Below are 19785 nucleotides of genomic sequence, written 5' to 3'. Positions count from 1 at the left end.
ATTAATTACATTTTTCAAAGTAATTGGAAGTAATTTGTATTTGAGCTAGCCTTCAATTACAAGTAATTGAATGTATTTAAATACAGTTCAAACGAGCTAATCTTTGTCCCAGGGATCAAAATTCATCCACGCCACATGGGGACAGTTTAGCAAAGATAGTCCCCATGTTCTTTTTACTTTTTTTTAAAAAAACTTCATTCTCTGTATATCTTGCATTTTATTATTTTGTCTCCTTACCTAGACAATGGGGCTGTGATTTAACAAACCTGATTCTTAGTAACACTGTATGAAGTTATTTATTTATTTATACAAAAGTTTTGTATCCCTCCTTTCACTGTAAAAATTCTCTCTTATAACATTAGATAAACCTATTAGATTTTGTTCTTCTTTAATGCATTTAAGAGGAAGTCCGCCGAAAAACCAGGCAGGGTTGTATTAATAGGCGGCACATCGAATGTGACGAATATTTGAAATTTTATTGAAAACAATATCAATGTAGTCCAAATGGAATAATGTAATCGAAGATTTGTTTTAAAATTGCTTATTTAGTAAAATATCCTTTTGTTTCGTGTTCTTGAATTCCCCTATATAAACCATTGAATTTAGGTCAGAAACAACGAACTGTAATTTCCAATACTTATTTAACAGGACTATAATTCACGCTGAACTAAATCTAGAAATATTTTGTCTTTCAGTTTCAAAAATAAAATTGGTGGGCAAAACACTTTTGATAGTAGTTTTCTGTCAAAATATATAGACGTTTTTATGAAATTTTGCGATGTAAGAGTTATCTCCCGTGGCATCGGTAAATCTGCTGAACACCGTACTATCGAAATCCTAGTGAAATATTTAGAATATATACACAAAATAAAATTATTTAACAAAAAATTACTACTTTATTTTCAAAATAGAATTCATTTTCGCCTCCAAACGTAATATTTAGATTAAGATTGGCAGTATTATTCAGGTTGAATCCACGTTTCCAATGATGTATCAGTGACGTCATATACCTGACTAATATTGCGTCACAATTAAATAATTACAGTTTTCCAAAGAAGTTCGTAAATGCTTTGCATAAAAGCGCAAATAAAACGATAAAAAATAAATAATTTCTCTTTTTCTGTTCAATTACTCTTCAGAGTGCATTATCCTACATGTTAAATAATCGTATATTTTTATATATGAAATGTATTTTTTTTCACGGGCGACGTCTCAGCTAGAAGTCCCTTTTGAAAAGTAATTTTGTACATGTCCGAGAACTAATTTTTTAAACTGATTTACTAGGCTATGCGTACAAATAATTAATTGTTTATATTGAATATTTCCTATAAAATTGGGATGTGAAGAGATTTTATTTTCTCCTGATTACCAAGGACAGATGAATATTTTAGATTTACGCAACATTTAATTCAAGTCAACGGAGTTGAGATATTTATTTCATGATATTTGTACACACACACACACACACCCTCACACACACACAAAAAAAAAACAAAAAAAAAAAACACTTGATTATACTTATCTATGCAGTCAAACCAAAGTAAACGATCCGCGGTACGATTTAAAATATTTTATTGAAAAAGTGAAAAATAAGATTTAAAAAATATTTATTGAGGAAAATTACTGTTGAACTCCCCACTTAAACGGAAGATTTCGTGGGCGTATTTTTTGTTTTGTATTGTTTTTGTTTGGTTTTTTTTTTTGGTTAAATTTGGTGATTGAAACAATCACATACTCACATTCAATATGAAGTTAAAAAATGTGACCATGTTGGCCAATTCTAAAATATTTTTCCCATTAATGAAAGTTTTTTTTTAATATGCCGCCTTGCCCCCCCCCCCCCCCCACCCTCACCCCGTCCCGGCTTTTTGCTTGCGATTTCTAGGCTCTTAAATCATAATACTATATATGAAATAACTTATTTTCTTATTAATATAAAATTAAATTTTATAAGATGAAAATATAGAGGAAACGGCTTTTATAGATGACAGGTTTAAAAAAATTGGATAAAGCTGAGACTGTGCACATTTAAATATTTTCTGCATTTAGGTAGTGCAAGTATATTTTCGCCAATGATAGAATTGAACTCTTTAATTCACGAGAGAATGAAAAAAACTTTAGTTGGAAATAAGATATTTAATAAAGATAAGCTGTTTACTCTCATTTGTTGCATAATGCATGTACAAATACTTGTTTTTTAATACCGAGTATCAAGAAATCGTACAGATGTTATACATGATTGTAATCTTCATGTACGTAAAAGACATTAGTATTTTAAATAAATTGTATAAACATTTGAATCCATGGATAAATTAATTTTAAAACAGTTGACTAACTGAACAGAAATAAAAGACAAGAATATTTTTTTCTGATACATTAAACAAATGCAGAATATTTCTAGTTTTATGGTAAAAACCGATCCCGATTGAAATAAAACCGATCCCGATTGAAAATAATGCAAAATGTGTAAAGTTATAAAACTAAAGACAACTGCCGCCCATAAGACATGTACAAAAATAAATTAAGTAATTTTTTGGCCATATTACAACAAAAGAGCCAAATTTAACATTACAATTATAGTATTTCCTTCTTTATATAATTCCGGTCGGGATCGGTTTAATTGTGAAAAATTGTAAAACATAGGTAAATTTGACTCCTTTTATTTCTCTCAATATAAGGGTGCCCACTGATTTTATTGAGTGACTCAAAAGTTTGTACTTTGTATTCATAATAACATGAGAAAAAAAATATGTCATTGAAATGTATTGGGTTTTATAACGTAATGAAAATTGGATAATGAATTCAAAAAGTTACTTGCTAATCTCAATTTTGGACCACATATTTTTTTCTAAAGAAATATAAATTGGAGTCTTATTCATCACTAAAATCAAAGATAAGAGTCTATGGTATAAATAATATTGATAGACACATCCAGGTTTTGCGCATCTGGTACATATAAAACAAAATAAAAACATAGTAATTTTTTTTACCCCCATGTTGACCTTTTTGCACTTGAAATTGAGCAATTACCAAAAATAGGACTAGTGGAGCACTAAAATTTCTTTTGATGTTGTCATGTGTAAACACTTGCTTAAATAAGTCTATATGCAAAAAATAATAAAAATCCATGACATGCGATGTGCCACCCATTGCCTGATTTTCAGTGGACTACCTCTTAAAAAGACACTTTTCAATTGGATAGTTTATTCTAGCCTTTGGCTCATGCAAGCTAAAAATCTGAACAATTGATCTGCAATTCTTGTTTTCATTACTTATAATTTCAATAGATTTTCAGATTTAAGCATTATATTTCCTGCTATAAGAAATTCATCATAACACTATTATGACAGAAATATCTATGCTCAAATTGAGTATCCAATATTTAAGAATTACTCAAGTTTGAAGATACATGTATAAATGAACATTATCTTGAATGCCAAGACAGACAGGAAGTAAGTATACTGTACTGAAACAAGAGGCCTAAGGGCCTTGAATCGCTCTTCTGATAAATTGTACAATCTATCACTTCTATTAGAAGCCTCCAACTCTATTAGTATCATAAGACCCCAAATGCATCAACTTACAAAGTTTGATAATATTTAGCCAGTTAAGACTGAAGATATTATAATATAATTATCAAAATACCATAAGTAGGTCAAAGTGACCTACCTTTTGATTGAAATTTTCTGAGGACTCAAGATACATTAATTGACAAAGACTGATGATTCCAATTAAATAAGTACCTGAGATATTCAAAAGTAGGTCACCATAACCTACTTTTTGGTCAACATTCTCTGAAAACCCAAGATGCATCATCTGACAAAGTTTGACAATTCTAAGCCAATTAGTTCCAGAGATAATTAAATATAGCCATCAAATGTCAAAAGTAGGTCACGGTGACCTACTTTTTGGACGCCGTTATCCAAACATCCAAGATGCCTAAACTGAGAAAATTTGCTGATTCTAAGCCAATAAGTACCTGAGATATTCAAAAGTAGGTCACCATGACCTACTTCTTGTTGGACATTCAGTGAAACCGTAAGATGCCTCAACTGACAAAGTTTGATGATTCCGAGCCAATAAGTACCAGATATAATCAAATATAGCCAAAAAATGTCAAAAGTAGGTCACAGTGACCTACTTTTTTGTCCACGTTCTCCGAAAACCCAAGATGCCTAAACTGAGAAAATTTGCTGATTCTAAGCCAATAAGTACCTGAGATATTCAAAAGTAGGTCACAGTGACCTACTTTTTGGTTGACGTTCTCCGAAAACCCAAGGTGCCTAAACTGACAAAGTTTGATGATTCTAAGCTAATACGTACCTGAGATATTCAAAAGTAGGTCACTGTGACCTACTTTTTGGTCGACATTCTCCGAAAACCCAAGATGCATCATCTGACAAAGTTTGATGATTTTAGGTCAATAAGTACCAGAGATACTTAATTATAGCCACAAAATGTCAAAAGTAGGTCACTATGACCTACTTTTTGGTCGTCACTCTCCGAAAACCCAAGATGCATCAACGCACAAAGTTTGATGATTCTAAGCCAATAAGTACCGCAGATACTTAAATAAAGCCATAAAATGTCAAAAGTAGGTCACCATGACCTACTTTTTGGTCGTCACTCTCTGAAAACTAAATATGCATCAACTCACAAAGTTTGATGATTCTAAGCCAATAAGTACCGGAGATACTTAAATAAAGTCACAAAATGTCAAAAGAAGGTCACCATGACCTACTTTTTGGTCGTCACTCTCCGAAAACTAAATATGCATCAACTCACAAAGTTTGATGATTCTAAGCCAATAAGTACCGGAGATACTTAAATAAAGCCATAAAATGTCAAAAGTAGGTCACCATGACCTAATTTTTGGTCATCACTCTCCGAAAACTAAATATGCATCCACTCACAAAGTTTGATGATTCTAAGCCAATAAATGCCTAAGATACTGAAATATAGCCATAAAATGTCGAAAGTAGGTCATCGTGACCTACATTTTGGTTAACATTTTTCAAAGACCCAAGATGCATCTACTGACCAAATTTGATGATCGTAGGTCTGAAGGTAATCAAAATATGCATTTTAAACAATTTGAAAACAAATGTCGGCAAAATTCAAAAAGTAGGTCACAGTGATCTACTTTGTTATAAATATGTTTTAAGGTCCCTAGATGCATCAAAGTACAAGATTTGATGATTCTAAACCTTCCAGTATCTGAAATATTGGGATTTAATGTTTTTAAAAGGATAAGTCATAAAGTTCAAAAAGTAGGTCACAGTGACCTACTTTTAAGTTGACATTGTTCAAGGACCCAAGATGCATCAACTGACAAAGTTTGATGATCATAGGCCTTAAAGTGTCCAAAATATGCCTTCAAATCAATTTGAAAACAAATCCCCGCAAAATTTAAAAAGTAGGTCACCGTGACCTACTTTTGAGTTAACATGATGTGAAGTCGTAAGATGCATCAACTTACAAGATTTGATGATTCTAGTCCTTATAGTAAGAAAAATATACACGTTTTTATTAATTGTAAATTTAGGTCAACTTTGAAGTGACCTTGAGACCACGCCCTTTGCCCCAGGGTCATGCCTTGAACAATTTTTAATCTTCAACATATCCTGATCCTTGTATGTAAGTTTGGTGAAAATCTGCCTGGTGGTTCTGGAGAAGAAGATTTTTTAGCAACCAGTACTTTTAGTTTTGTTTTCCTGATTATCTCCCCTTGTTTTAGGGTCCCAACCCTTATTTTAGTATAAATGGTAGCCCTTGGGCCAAGGATACCCTGTGACAAATTTGGTACTGATTGGCCAAGGGGTTCTTGAGTTATGGCCCATATTCTAAAAAGTTAACGCACACCGCACAAATGGCCATAGCATTAGCTCTTTGAGCCTTTGGCTCAGAAGAGCTAAAAATGTTAATATATGTGTATGAGGAGATTGACAGATCTCTTAATGAAGCACTTCCAAAAAGAAGAGTACAGTCAATATAATGTAAGTGTTGCAAGGAAATAATTGACCAATTCTGTCCATATAAGGAGGCTGAAAAATCAATCCTCTCTTTCTTTCCGTCTTAGAAAAGCAGGGAAACTCCACTATAGTTGGGCTCTTTGGACATCTATTGATGAAGCGAGACTCTGGCAGCTTGGCATCCACAACTGTCCTGCTTAAGGATGCACACAGAGGTGCAGTGTGTTAAAAAGAGGTTCATTTAATGTCTTCAGTCCCCTTTTCTGTAATTTCTAACATGATCTTCCCACCTGTTGCCTGTCAAAAACATTAGATTCAGTTGAAAACATCACATGCAATAAACAATAAACATGCAATATGCAGTAGGAATGTCAGTGAATATTTGAATATTCATTTGAAGGGTTGAAATTCAAATATTCTGAATTTTCATATTTCTTTATACATGTATTCTGCTGAGAAAAAATGATTAATCTTATTTATTTAATTTAAGTAATTAAATGCATAGTAGATATCTTACCGACTTTGAACTTTTCACCAACACCACCTCTCTAACATTTGGTTTCTGGTCCCTGGCAAGTGAGAGGAGCAGTCTATTGTGGGGGACATGTGACCAAGTCTTACCCAGGCTGACTTTTCCATCCCCTGTTACATTGTTAACAATCTGAATAAAGGAAGAAGAAAATTAGATATCATCGATATTATAAGGATAAAAAAAACATTCCAAAAACAATGGAAAGACAATCGGTTAATTCCACCTTAAAGGTGATTTTCTTAAGGATCGGTTTTGCTTTTATCACTTTTGAACACCTCCTCTAAAAGCATATTTAGTTGTTCGAATTAAAGAATATTTGATAAAATTAATAATGTACAGAATTAAATGTGTGCATTTGTCTTGCATGCTGTATATGAGTAGCTTTTATGTTTTACATGTAACTCATTCCACTTTCATTTGATTTGTTGACTGTAAGCCAACATGGTGATGTTACATTTAATACTTATTAAAAAAGACTTTTTTGTGGTTGTTGGAAAAGAGCATACCAGTACAGCTAAGCTGAAGTCTGCAGCCAAACGCTTGATTTTCAGAGAGAGCTGAACCATAAGACCGTGTCCTGAAAAGAATTATCAGAAAAATTTTAAGTGAGAATAGTGATTGAAATGTACATACATCATAAACTAAAGACAAACTTAAAACAGTTAATTTTGTCTCAAAGATTTTTTAAAGACCCTTTTCTATACACTAATGCATGTTTTTCGGACTTAAAGAACATTATGTTATATAGAGGTATAAAGTACTGATGTTTATCTATAATTTTCGATATATATCTCTTACCATCCATCTGCTGTCCACCCAGGGAGGGGTAGATAACTGCTGTAACACTGTCCACAATGATCAGCTTGACCAGATCATAAAATGGGTCATCCTGTGTAATCAAGTACATGTATAACAATGTTTACCTGACATCAAAGGGTACAGTAGCTTTAACAATTCATCACAAATTCATTTTTATTTTCTGGCTCATGAATAGGAAAATGGGAAAAAAATACTACCTTTTTAATCATATTTTCCTTAACTGTTTCCAATGCTGAAATAAGTTGAAATATGTCATGTGCCTCCACAACTTTCACTGACTGCAGGATATGCTCTAACTGCTTCAAAAACATTACAACCAAATAACAAGCCTAAAACAAACTTATGTCAGTACATCAAATAGCTAAAAGATATTTAAATCTAATATGTGTACATGTAACTTTACAATAGTAAAGTGATATGGTTATATAATTTTGTATTCTGTTTCTGTCAATGATATAATAAACAAGAGGCCCATGGGCCTTATAGGTCACCTGAGCATCATGCAACAACTTTACAATGATTGACATTGGTTCATGTTTTAAACTAGACACCATGGCATTCACTATTTTGAAAAAGACATCATAACTATACACTTAGCATGTTTAGTTTGGTTACTTAATACCCACAGACAGAGTAGAGGAACAAAAAATGCATTTCGACTAATCAGTAATATTCAGCAATAATCAATATAGTGCCACTACCATACCCTTGGTCCACACATTTCACAATTTTGGAAAAGGCACCCTTGCTTATCAAAAATATTTGATTAATACAAAGTAGAAGGTTTCAATCAATTAATTCATTTTCAGTATATAAATAGAGCCCCCCACCACCCTCTATGGTACCCCTGACCCAGGGGTGTGGAAATTCACAATTCAGGAAGAATGGCCCTTGCTCATCATAGCTATATAGGTAGTTCATCTGCTTAATCCCCAGGAGCAGAGAAGAAGATTTTCAAACAATTTTTGCATTTTCTCTATATAACCAATAGAGCCCTGCCCTAACAATAGAACCCCTGACCCTGGGGCCATAAAATTCACAAAGGCATTCTTCCTCATCATGACTATGTACTTATTGAGTTTATTTAATACCCAGGAACAGAGAAGAAGATTTTAAAAGAAATAATGTATTATGTATAATATACCCAGGAGTAGAGAAGAAGATTTTCAAAGAATTAATGTACTTTCACTATAATATGATCAATAGAGCCCCACCCTAACACCAGAACCCCTGACCCTGGGGCCATAAAAATTCACAATTTTGGAAGAGACATTCTTCCTCATCATAACTATATCTTTTGTTAATTTATTTAATACTCAGGAGTAGAGAAGGAGATTTTCAAATAATTAATGTACTTTCTCTATATAATCAATAGAGCCCCACCCTAACACCAGAACCCCTGACCCTGGGGCCATAAAATTCACAATTTTGGAAGAGGCATTCTTGCTCATCATAACTATATACTTAGTTAATTCTTTGAATACCCAGAAGCAGAGAAGAAGATTTTCAAACAAATTCTGCATTTTCTCTATATAATCAATAGAGCCCCCCCCCTTACACTAGAACCCCTGACCCTGGGGCCATGAAATTCACAATTTTACAAAAGGCATTCTTTCTCATCATAATTACGTCTTTAGTTAGTTTATTTAATACCCAGGAGCAGAGAAGAAGATTTTTAAAGAAATAATGCATTTTCACTATATAATCAATAGAGCCCCACCCTAACACCGGAACCCCTGACCCTGGGGCCATATAATTCACAATTTTGGAAGAGGCATTCTTCCTCATCACAACTATATACTTAGTTAATTCGTTGAATACCAAGCAGCAGAGAAGAAGATTTTCAAACAATTTCTGCATTTTCTCTATATAATCAATAGACCCCCACCCTAACACCAGAACACCCTGACCCTGGGGCCATAAATTTCACAATTTTGGTAGAGGACTCAATGGTCATTACATTCATGCTAACAGTTTGACTGCTTGATGTCCAGGAGTAAAGAAGAAGATTTTTAAAGATTGCACTAATTTTAGTGGTTTTGGCCCCACCCCACAGGTCCCAGGGGGGCAGGGACCATGAAATTCACAATTTTTGTTCCCCTTCACCCATAGATGCTTTGTGTAAAATTTGGTGGAAATTGGTTGAGTGGTTGCAGAGAAGAAGCTGAAAATGTTCAAATGTTAACACACGACGCACGACGAACGACGCACGACGACGGACGAAAACGGATAGCAATAGGTCACCTGAGTTTATAGTGGTTATCACAAACTGCTAAAAAACTTCAAAATATTAGGCTACACAGTTATAACTATCATGCCGAGTTCAGTGTGTGAAACTAGTAAACAAAATTTTTCTTTCAAATGAAAAATCATTCTATACATTCTGAAAGCATGCCTTTCAATGTTGTGGAGAAGCGATAACAATGACATAAGCTTGTGAATTTAGAAGGTAATACTCTTACTTCCTCTCCGTACTGAGCCTCAGCGATTCCTGCAAGTCTGTCCGCAGAGAACCCGCCACACGTGTCAATGTACACAATATTCTGCTTCGCTGTACTCACCGCGGAAACACAGCAACTCAGGCAAAACTAGGAGACAAATTTGTTTATTTCCTTAATGTAAATCAATGGCATTTATAAAACACATTTTGATTGGTCAATTTACTGGTGTTTGAGGCATCAGAATGATCAATTATGAAAGTGAAAGCTTTTGATTTTGACGTCACAATTTACAGCAAAACAAAAACACAACACCCTGTGACATATTTCATGTTGCAAAACTAACAAAATAAGAAGTGAACGTTGAACAAATGCATAAATTGCAAAATAAGAAGAGAACAACTATCGTCTTTTTTGGTATTTGCGACCATTTCTGCTAATTTAACGGTTGTAAATATCTATTTTACTGGCTCCGCATTAACGGTTGCAAATAACAAATCAGAAAATATAAATGTAGTCATTCCCCTATTCAATCATAGCGGCTGCCAATTTTGACCACGGCACAGCATTTTATACATATTTTTTATTCTTTTAAAATGCACATGTGTATAATCACAAATATACCTATGTATTGTAATGTAATTGTATCACAATATAAAATACAGTTTGTGTGTTATTCAGTGCCCTGTCTTACCTGTGTTTTACCTGACGATATTTCCCCAGCTACTTCTGTAATTTCTGACGAGTACAGTCCACCTTCCAGCAATTCATTTAACCTAAAATGAAATCGACAATGAAGTTTTCAAAATAAAACAAATGTCTTTTTTAACAGACCATATAACTCACAAAAATGTTAAGAAACTCATTCAACTATATGAAGAAAATTTTCTGAGTGAAATGCATGTCTACACCACATATTTCAATTAAGATTCTAAAATATCTTATTGTGGTGGTCAGCCGTATTCAATTCCTGGTGGCCAGATTGCTCAGTCGGTAGAGCACCTGACCGGAGATTCAGGTTCGAATCCTGGTCTGGTCCACTGCATTTTTCTCCTCTCCCCTATCATTTAATGACAGGTGAGAGGCCTGCCAGGGATGAGCCTGGGTTAGGGTCTTTGAGGGACGAATCTAGGTATGGTATGCCACATTTTTCTCTTCTCCCATTAAATTATCAAATAGAATATAACACATCAGAAATCTACCTTAATCCCTGGGGACACTGCCTGTATGTTTTGACAATTTTTTTGTTTTTAATTTTAAGCATACAGTTACACTAAATTTTGGTCACAATTAGCATATGACATCTTACACCACTTCACTTAGTATGCTCATTTTGTAAAAACTTATACCTCACACATTCAACAGGTGCCAATGTGTTTTTCTTTTTTTTTTTTTACATACATCAGCAATGAGCATATTTTGACATGTTCAATGTTGATACAATATATCACCATTTGATAGCCTATAAATTACTTATTAACTGGTGTTGGTATGATAGATGATGAGGCAATGGCTGTCTGATAGAAGTCCGCACAATTCACTGGGAATGTAGAAAACTGGGCCAGTAGAAGTCTTCTGATGACTACAAGATCCTGTAAACAAAATATCAATTATAAGAAACTTAAACATGTTAAAGCAACAATATATTAATTATTATTAAGCTATAAAATGTACCCAATAAATGTTACCACTTAACACTAATGGGCAGGATGTGTTACACTGTATCTAGCATAAGCATGTAAAAAAAAATAATTATACATTTACTTTACTATAAACATATATTCTAAGTATAGCAGATGCATTTTTTTAACAATTAGGATGGGGAGTGCATATGACCTGATGACATCGAGCAACTGTTGAACAAAATGTTCAATATAATACGATATTTTACAATGCAATGATAAACATGTATATTATATCAAAAAGTTTTGTAAATCATTAAATGCATAAGTTTGATAAAAAGTTAGTGTTTTATAACTCAATCATACATCATAATACACATGTATCTGGCACATAACGTACAATGTAGATGTACATGCCTTATACGGTATCGTAGTCTCTTGAGCAATATGTTCCATGTCCATCCTTACAAAATCCACAACTGTTTTAATACCTGCTGATTTAAGTTTACCAGCAACATCTTCTGTTATGTGCGAACATAGATTCTTGCGAATGGCAGACATTTTGTTTTTTGGCGCCAAATTAGTTTTGTCACGTTCGGTTGGAAAATCGAATTCCGGTGTAGTCCTGGTGCCCGACTAAGACCAAAAAAACTTAGTTGATTGTGAAATTTTGCAATAATTTACGGATTCTGTTTAAGAACTCTAGCATACAAATATCTTACTACACATCTTTTTAAAAGATTAACATCACTTTCAATATAATCTAAAAGATCATAGTTATAAAAGCATAATTAATTTTAAGAAGTGGTATTCTTGTAGCCGAATCAGAAAGGATTAGTTATTGTAGCATAAAGGGAAGGTGAGATCCAGAGACGGGCCCATGGAATGCAGGGACACCCCCCCCCCCATTTATCCGAGTATAGTATTTTACTACGGTTAAGTTTCCTTTATATGCTTGTTGCCCCATAAGTTCAACCACAGACAAATTCCTATATCATTAAGGTTTTATGTGTATATTATTGCTGGTCAATTTTTTTGGAAGCCTCCCTCCCTCCACACACACTTTTGAAACAATTGCTACGGGCCTGAGATGTGTAAAATATTAAATTTTATGTAATGCAATTATAATTTAATTTTTGATAAATAAAATTTAGTTGAAATTAATAAGTCTAAAACAAAATAGTAATCGAGATCGGGGTGTTAATTATGATAATATAATAACCTTTAATGCACTGAATCATGAATCTTGCTCTTCCTTGTCAAAATATCGTTATATACAAAAATATAAATATTTGGGACAAATGTTGCAATATTATTTTATAAAACTCTTTAATCATTTGTATTTACATAAATAAACAGTCTAATTATATTTTACATATACACTTTTTTCTATAGTACTCTGAAGTACTCTATCGTGCCCTGTTCTTTTCTATATATGTCCCTGCTTTCAAAGCAGTTTACAATGCAAGTTAATAAATTAATTTTTAAGGGTTTTTACATTTTTGGTATAATAAAAATAGTAAAAATATCTAATGGTTTATTTTTGAAAATTAAAGAACATTTCAGAGAACGTAAAAATCTCGGTATACAACCATTTCTATTTTTTTTTTTATATTTTCAAAACTTTACCTCTCTGAAAAAAAACAACTTTTTATCTAAATAGGATAATAAAATATTCTAAACCGTACCAAATGCTTTCAGATAATGATGTTGTCACTTTATTTGCCTAAAGAAAAATCAATTATTTTTCAAACATACCTTTGAAATTCATACTTGTAGAATTGGAAACTTCAGTATATAAAAAAAAAAGTTTCTATCATAATGTGCATTTTCGTCATACTAGATAGTAATATGACTAAAACAATACACATTTTCTCATTTTACGGTAGTTTCATGTACAATCTGATTAAAATAAGATCCTTTGATCCGCTCGCATAGATCGCTACACCTTAAAATAAGATCCTTTGATCCGCTCAAATAGATCTCTACACCCTTGTGTAGCGATCTATGTGAGCGGATCAAAGGATCTTATTTTAATCAGATTATTTCATGTAGTCTCATAAAACATAAAGATACTGAAATCATAAATGTCTCTGCATGCCGTAATTTTTATTTATTTCTGATTTTATTTCTCTCTTACAGGCAAAGTCGTTTTGAGTCTTGAATTTGTTTCTGTTCTCTTCTTGGTCAAAAATTTTCCTCAAAATATGTGCAAACCTTAGGATTTTTACAACAACAACATCAAAAGAACAGATGTTAACTACATGTACATTGTATAAAGGTTAGCATACTCCCAAACAAATCATGATATAAGGACCTAGCTGGAAACAAGTGGTAGGGAAAAAAGGGGCTAAAATCACAGCTTACAATTACAAGATAAAAAAAAGACCCTGAAATTCATCTTCGCTAGCCAAGGGTTTCTGATACGCTACTCTCCTCATAATGCCTGAAATTCTGATGAAAAATTTCAAGGAACATACAAGTAAAAAATAAGCTCACTGCTATAGAACAAGAAAATGAGCTTGGCAGGGCATCTTAAAATTTCTGACTAGAATGCAAAGCTTAAAATTGATATTAAAATAATTGAAAATGGGGAGAGGACCTGCCTATTTTTATTTATAAGTTAGGAGCTTTGCCTCCAAGGTTAAAATCCAATGGAGGCTTTTTATATAAAGCTACATTTCATTCTTAAAATTCAGAAGAATATTGGAACTTCATCCCATGAACCCATCAGGGGATTTTCCCTGGCCCTCTTTGAATCCCCCAGCCCCCTTGCCTAAAAAAATGCATCCCCTCCTTCTGAATTCCTGAATCTGCTCCTGTAGCACCATATTCTACTTTAAATACAATCATAAACTTGTTCATGCATAGTATTCTAACTGTGATGATGTATTTCATACATGCACAAAAAATGTTTCCAATACCAGAAGCATAATTGTTAATTTTGAAGATTTTATCACTTGGAAAATGAGGGTATTTAATGCTGATTTTATCAGAGTAGAGCCTCCTTATCTTCAACCCACTGAATGGGACTGAGAAAAAACTTCCTACATATTCAAGGAATCAAGATTTCCGGGTAAAATACTTAAAGAATAAGGGGTTGAGATTTCCAAATAACTTCGACATACATATACATCATGTATATCCATGATAATTATGATATAAGCATTTCAGATACTGAAGTTCAATTGTAAATTTTATTTATCTTTACAAAATTTATCTTAAACAAGTTCCTAGTAATTTTGGAAGAATTGTTTTTAGTTTGTTAAATTGCTAAAATTCCTGCAAATAAAAAGAAAATAGGTCATTCACAGTCACATCTTTAATTTAGAAAAAAATAATACAGCATTCATAAATTTCAAATATTGTTAAACCAAATACAGTATAAGAGATTTTCACTCCCAGCTCTTGGTCACATTTAAATGTTCTAAATAGTTTTTCATTGAAATATCCTTTGGCCATTTCTTTTCTTTCTTTGCCTCCATCATTTTTTGAAATTTCTCTTGAGGTTTTCCTAATTCCTTCATGTAACCATGTTCTTCCTCCTGCAAAGTATAAATGAATAAAAAATATTGTTTCTACAAAAACAATAAGGTTAAGGAGTGAAAAAACTGTTTAAAAAATTAGTATCTGTGTAAATGTTGAATTTATATTTGACTGAAACATGAATTGTTTTCATGAATTAAAATGAGTGGAATTTGCAAGAACATGTACAGGATAAGCATATTTAAAAATTGAAGCTGTAAAACATTTCTTTTTTATTGTGCTAGATTTTATGAATGTATAAAAGTGTAGTCAATAATGTTTTAGAAAATCTTTACAATTCCAATGATTTTGTTCAAGATAAAATTACAAAAAGTATTGTACTTTATTTCTTTCCATCAACATGTACTTTTTGATAGGCCCAGTTATGTCAAATCATGTGCAGGGCGGGACAATCACAAAGAAACTGCAGAGTTAAACTTAGCACGAGAACAAACGTGGAATCAATACCATGTAAATGATATGGTAACTGTCTTATTTTTCGATTTCAAGACGATCATTAAAGCAATCGATTGGCTTGCAAAATTTGCATAAATGCCTTGTTGTAAGCCAATCCCTTGATCACATCATGAAATTGAAAAGTAAGACAGTTATACCTTAAAAACGATCAAATGTTACGATATTTACTTTACACTTGTGTCAGTTTAAAAAAAAATCAGCTGTATTTGCATAAAAAGCATTTATTTCAAAAAAAAAATCAAAATTCCTACAGATTGAAACTTATGCTGTTAAAAGAATTCTTATAATTTTATTGGTTTCCTCTCTAATAAGGCTCAGATAGCTTTTTGAATGTGTTGCAGGCAAATACTGGTAAAAGTCGTTTTTTGCTAAATGTAATGTTCAAAAAAAAGCTCAATGATATTTTCACCTGTAATATAGTTATTACTTATCGCGTAAACAGTCTGAATATTAAAAAATACACATGTTTTTTAAACAAATCTCACTGTTATTAATTTGTAATAAATAGATTAACAAGCTCGAATCTGGGGGATGTTGGGTCAGGCAAATAGTTTTGGGAAGAGGAACTATTATTATCAATTTGCACAAATATTTTTTGTTTCCTTTTTTTTTATTTAAAAGTTATGCTTCATACCTGACACCGCCCTTCCCCAGTCTTTTTTTTTACGATTAATTTTTCATAGATTTATTAATACAAGTAAAGATCTAGAGTGCATCATAAAGAAATCTGAGATCATAGACTTTACTGAATACATGTAGATCATACGGCATCTGTGTATTTTGATGTCGATCTTTGCTCAAAGCAACTTGGCCTTTTTTCTTGAATTGGGCCAAGACAACCATTGCCCAATATATTGAATATAAGATATGGTTTTAAGACATTATGCAAATTTGGGAGTGCCGATGTTTTAGGTCAGACCATAGGATTGTTTTCTTATCACACATGCATCTTTATTCGAATAGTCTTATCGGATCAGCGGTCAGATAGTCCTGTCTTGATAATCCCTCTGATTAACAACGATCTACAACAAGGAGGAGGATTTTCCTTCTTCAGACTACTTTGGATTTAGTACTTCATGGTATAACGACAGACGAGTCATCAGACTCACGTCGACGTTTTCAATGCATTTTGCGCTAACCCCCTCCCCCATTTTTTCTGCTTTTTCGACCATTATTTAAATTCATTTTATATCTATAGACAAGAGAGACGAGAGTCTTGCATGTATTTTCATTGAATTTTTTAAAAAAAAAAGTGGGAATAAAAAGTAAAATCATGTCATCCAGAAAGGCAATTTTTCGTTATTTCATTTTTCTGCTTCGTGCTTTACAATCATATGCGAAAATTGCAAGAAAATTAAATATTATGCAAATTATTGTTTTAATTAAAAAGTATATATTCATAGCATAGGCGTAGTCACAGGGGGGGGGGGGGGGGCAGCGGGGGCACAAACCCCCCCACATTCAGATATGGGGGGGGCAAGAGTATGTCTGTGCCCCCCCCCCACTTTTTAATGAAGAACAAAATAACAGCTATTTTGAAAAAATATCAATATTTAGTTGTTTAATAAAAACAGCAACAAAAGTTGTTTAATAAAAGTGTGTAGAAAAATTGGAATTGAAAGTAACATGCCTTTGAAAAAAAAGTTGGCTACTACCCCCCCCCCCCCCCCCCCCCCCCCCCCCGAAATAGGATTTTGGAGTTCGGGGAACTTTCAATCTTTTTTTTTTTTTTTTTTGCTTGTCAAAAAATTTCTGGACTTGAATCCCCCCCCCCCCCCACGAAATAGGATTTTCGAGTTTAGGGAACTTTCAATTTTTTTTTTTTTTTTTTTTGCTTGTCAAAGAATTTCTGGACTTGATTGAGCCCCCCCCCCCACACTTTTAAGTTTGTGACTACGCCTCTGCATCCTCGGCTGACTCCGCTACGCTCCATTCAAACCTCGGATGTGATAGGTGGAGGAATACGCAAAAGATCGCTACATTTATCCGCCGGAAACTGCCTTGTCACTCATTTCATATTTCGCTCTGCCTAGAGTTCTTAGAAAAGGTTTCTTTATTAGTGTAATTCCTCGTATTAATTACAATCAAGTGTTAGTATTCTTTTAAAGCAAGAACACAGTGTTGGGCGTGCATCAAAGTAACTCGGATTTCAAAAGTATAATATTTGAATGAAATTCAAATAAGATCACATGACTGAATCAGCAAGATGGAAGATCACCGTTGACGTCCGAGGTTATGTGCGAGGTACGAGTCATCCGAGGAACTCCGATTGACCTAAAGGTAAAATTCTAGTTTTGGTACGAGTTAATATTTTCCTTCCTCACAAACAAGATGGCTGCGCCCTTGCTGCGGTGGTTGTTTTTACGACCGAATGTCATCACAAGGAATGCCTTTCTGGCGGTATCTCTTAAAAACAACAATGATGGTGAATTCATTTTTACTAAAAAAAAGTTTTTTTTCGAAATGCATCGTACACTTATTCCAATCATTTGTCATGACTTCAAGTTTTGTAAAAGTAATGTCCAGTCCAGCACAATCTCTTGATTAAGCTATATACAGCTTTAAACAGCTATACAGCTTTATTTAGCTATTTAAAATAGCTTAATAAAGCTATTAATATGCAGTTTTTCACAAAAACGTTTCTTGTAAGAAATAAAAAATAAGTCACAAGTAATTGACTTTTCATATATGTACTATTCGCTATCAAAAACACAACCCAAATCATAAAAAGTTCTAACATTGCAGCTGTTGAATACTTGTAAGGTAAAGATGAATTTCCATTGTTTGATTAACTGTGCATTATCTTGGGTTCGGTGAGGGTTGGATAATTCTGATTGGTTCTTTTTGTGTTGAACTGTTACTAATCAATTATCCTGTTGGCCATAAATGACCTCCTTTTTAATTTCATTCAAGAAATAACTGTGTGGTCACTCTTCAATAGCCCCAAAACTTTTAATAGCTTAATAAAGCTATGTAGCTAAATTGTGCTATATAGCTTAATTAAGAAATTGTGCGGGACCTGATGTCAACCTTTCTTGGATAGATAGAGCCACAGGCACCTGTCTGCACTTCACAGTAAGCATTGTAGAAGATATTTATATTTTTCGTTTTATTGTTATTTTACTTAGCTCCTTGTCGTTTCTTGAGGAATTCTAAAAGTCTACCTCCTTTTCTGAAAGAACAAGTCAAAAGAAGAGAAGAAATTGGTCCAGAGCCTATTAGACATCCATCAGAATATGGTTGCTGGTAAGGAACAAGCAGTGAACCATTTTTCTTTCATGTTTACTTTCACAGTTTTTGCTTTCTTCTCATTCTATTAAATCTCATAAGGTTTTGTTACTAATAATGTTTATTTAGCATATTCGTTTTTTTTTTGTCTCTTTTCATGCACAAGTCCAAAATCATTACATTTCAAGATTAGTCAGTTTAGTTTTTAGAATGAGAGAATTGTGTTGAAAATATAGAAAGGATCTTGTTTATTTTCAACATTTGGAACTTCTCTTGAAACTGAAAATAGTATCACTTCAATTATTTTTAAGAAGTAAAGTAGTATGCTTTTACAATTTCAGTTTGAGATTGTTTTAATCTTACATTAAAGGGATAAAAAAAATACTGCAAACAGGGAATTTTTCTGCTTTATCTACTGGTTAAATATTGAAATGCTTCGTTCACTCTGGGAAGCGTAGGAATTTATACGCAATTTCAGCATAATGAATGAAACATATACATAAACTCACAAAGACACATGAAAATAATCCATTGTATAATTGATTTATATAGAAAGTCTGCTTTTAGGAATTATGATGCTGAGCTCTTTGCATTTGGCAAAAGGATTGGGGAGGAGTTTGATAGTGAAACGCTGGAGGAAGCTTTCACGGTCAAGTAAGTCCAAAGCAGCACCCTCCTTTTTGAAAATTGGTAAAAAATTAAGAAGTAACCAGCCCCTCACCCCTACCCTCCTACTCCCAAATATTAAATTTTCCAATATGAGACTCTAGTCCAGCAAGTAATGAGATATTTGTAAAATTAATTATATCATGTATAGATACATGCAGTTTGATTGATATTATGATTATGCTACAGATCATCCATTGAGAAGGAAATCGAGGAAAGAGAAAAAGTTGGAGTAGCAACAGAAGTTTTGGGGGCCAGATTTAATGAGGAGCTGTCAAGTGAAGGTACAATCATAGACATTTGTTAGTAAATTTTGTGTTTATCTATAACTGATACAGAGTTATGTTTCTGTTTGGGATTGGAACCTGAAATCTCTGGCACAACAGTTCAGTGCTGTGCTGATCAAGCAAAACCCACCAGCTCAAGCTACTAGGAAGTCAGTCTTTTTACCATGACAGTGTCTTCCTTTCAATAAAAAGTATCTAGCTTGCGGAATATCAGGATAG

The 19785-nt window shown here is 33.2% G+C and overlaps 2 protein-coding genes across 2 annotated transcripts; one reads left to right on the top strand and one right to left on the bottom strand.

The window, feature by feature from the left end:
* Positions 1-4234: 4234 nt before the first annotated feature.
* On the bottom strand, positions 4235-11971 carry LOC134231744 (DNA repair protein RAD51 homolog 4-like). Its single transcript, XM_062713707.1, has 9 exons — positions 11801-11971; positions 11235-11353; positions 10456-10537; positions 9786-9911; positions 7521-7622; positions 7303-7393; positions 7011-7081; positions 6490-6633; positions 4235-6269 (listed from the first exon to the last, which is right to left on the bottom strand). The coding sequence occupies exons 1-9, from the start codon at positions 11942-11944 to the stop codon at positions 6210-6212; spliced, it is 939 nt and encodes a 312-aa protein (XP_062569691.1). The 5' UTR covers positions 11945-11971; the 3' UTR covers positions 4235-6209.
* Positions 11972-17710: 5739 nt separating this feature from the next.
* Positions 17711-19563, top strand: LOC134231746 (large ribosomal subunit protein mL44-like; the record flags this gene model as incomplete). The annotated part of the gene is made up of 4 exons (XM_062713709.1): positions 17711-17810; positions 18514-18631; positions 19181-19267; positions 19469-19563. Coding segments are annotated over exons 1-4 (394 nt in total), but the record flags the coding sequence as incomplete, so codon positions are not given.
* Positions 19564-19785: the final 222 nt, after the last annotated feature.

This window comes from Saccostrea cucullata, unplaced genomic scaffold (genome assembly GCF_032062105.1).
Source record: "Saccostrea cucullata isolate Sc308-1 unplaced genomic scaffold, CSIRO_AGI_Scuc_v1 ctg4388, whole genome shotgun sequence".
In the NCBI taxonomy this organism is placed as follows: domain Eukaryota; kingdom Metazoa; phylum Mollusca; class Bivalvia; order Ostreida; family Ostreidae; genus Saccostrea; species Saccostrea cuccullata.
Note: the sequence above shows the minus strand (reverse complement) of the source record. Positions and strands in the feature narration are given on the sequence as shown.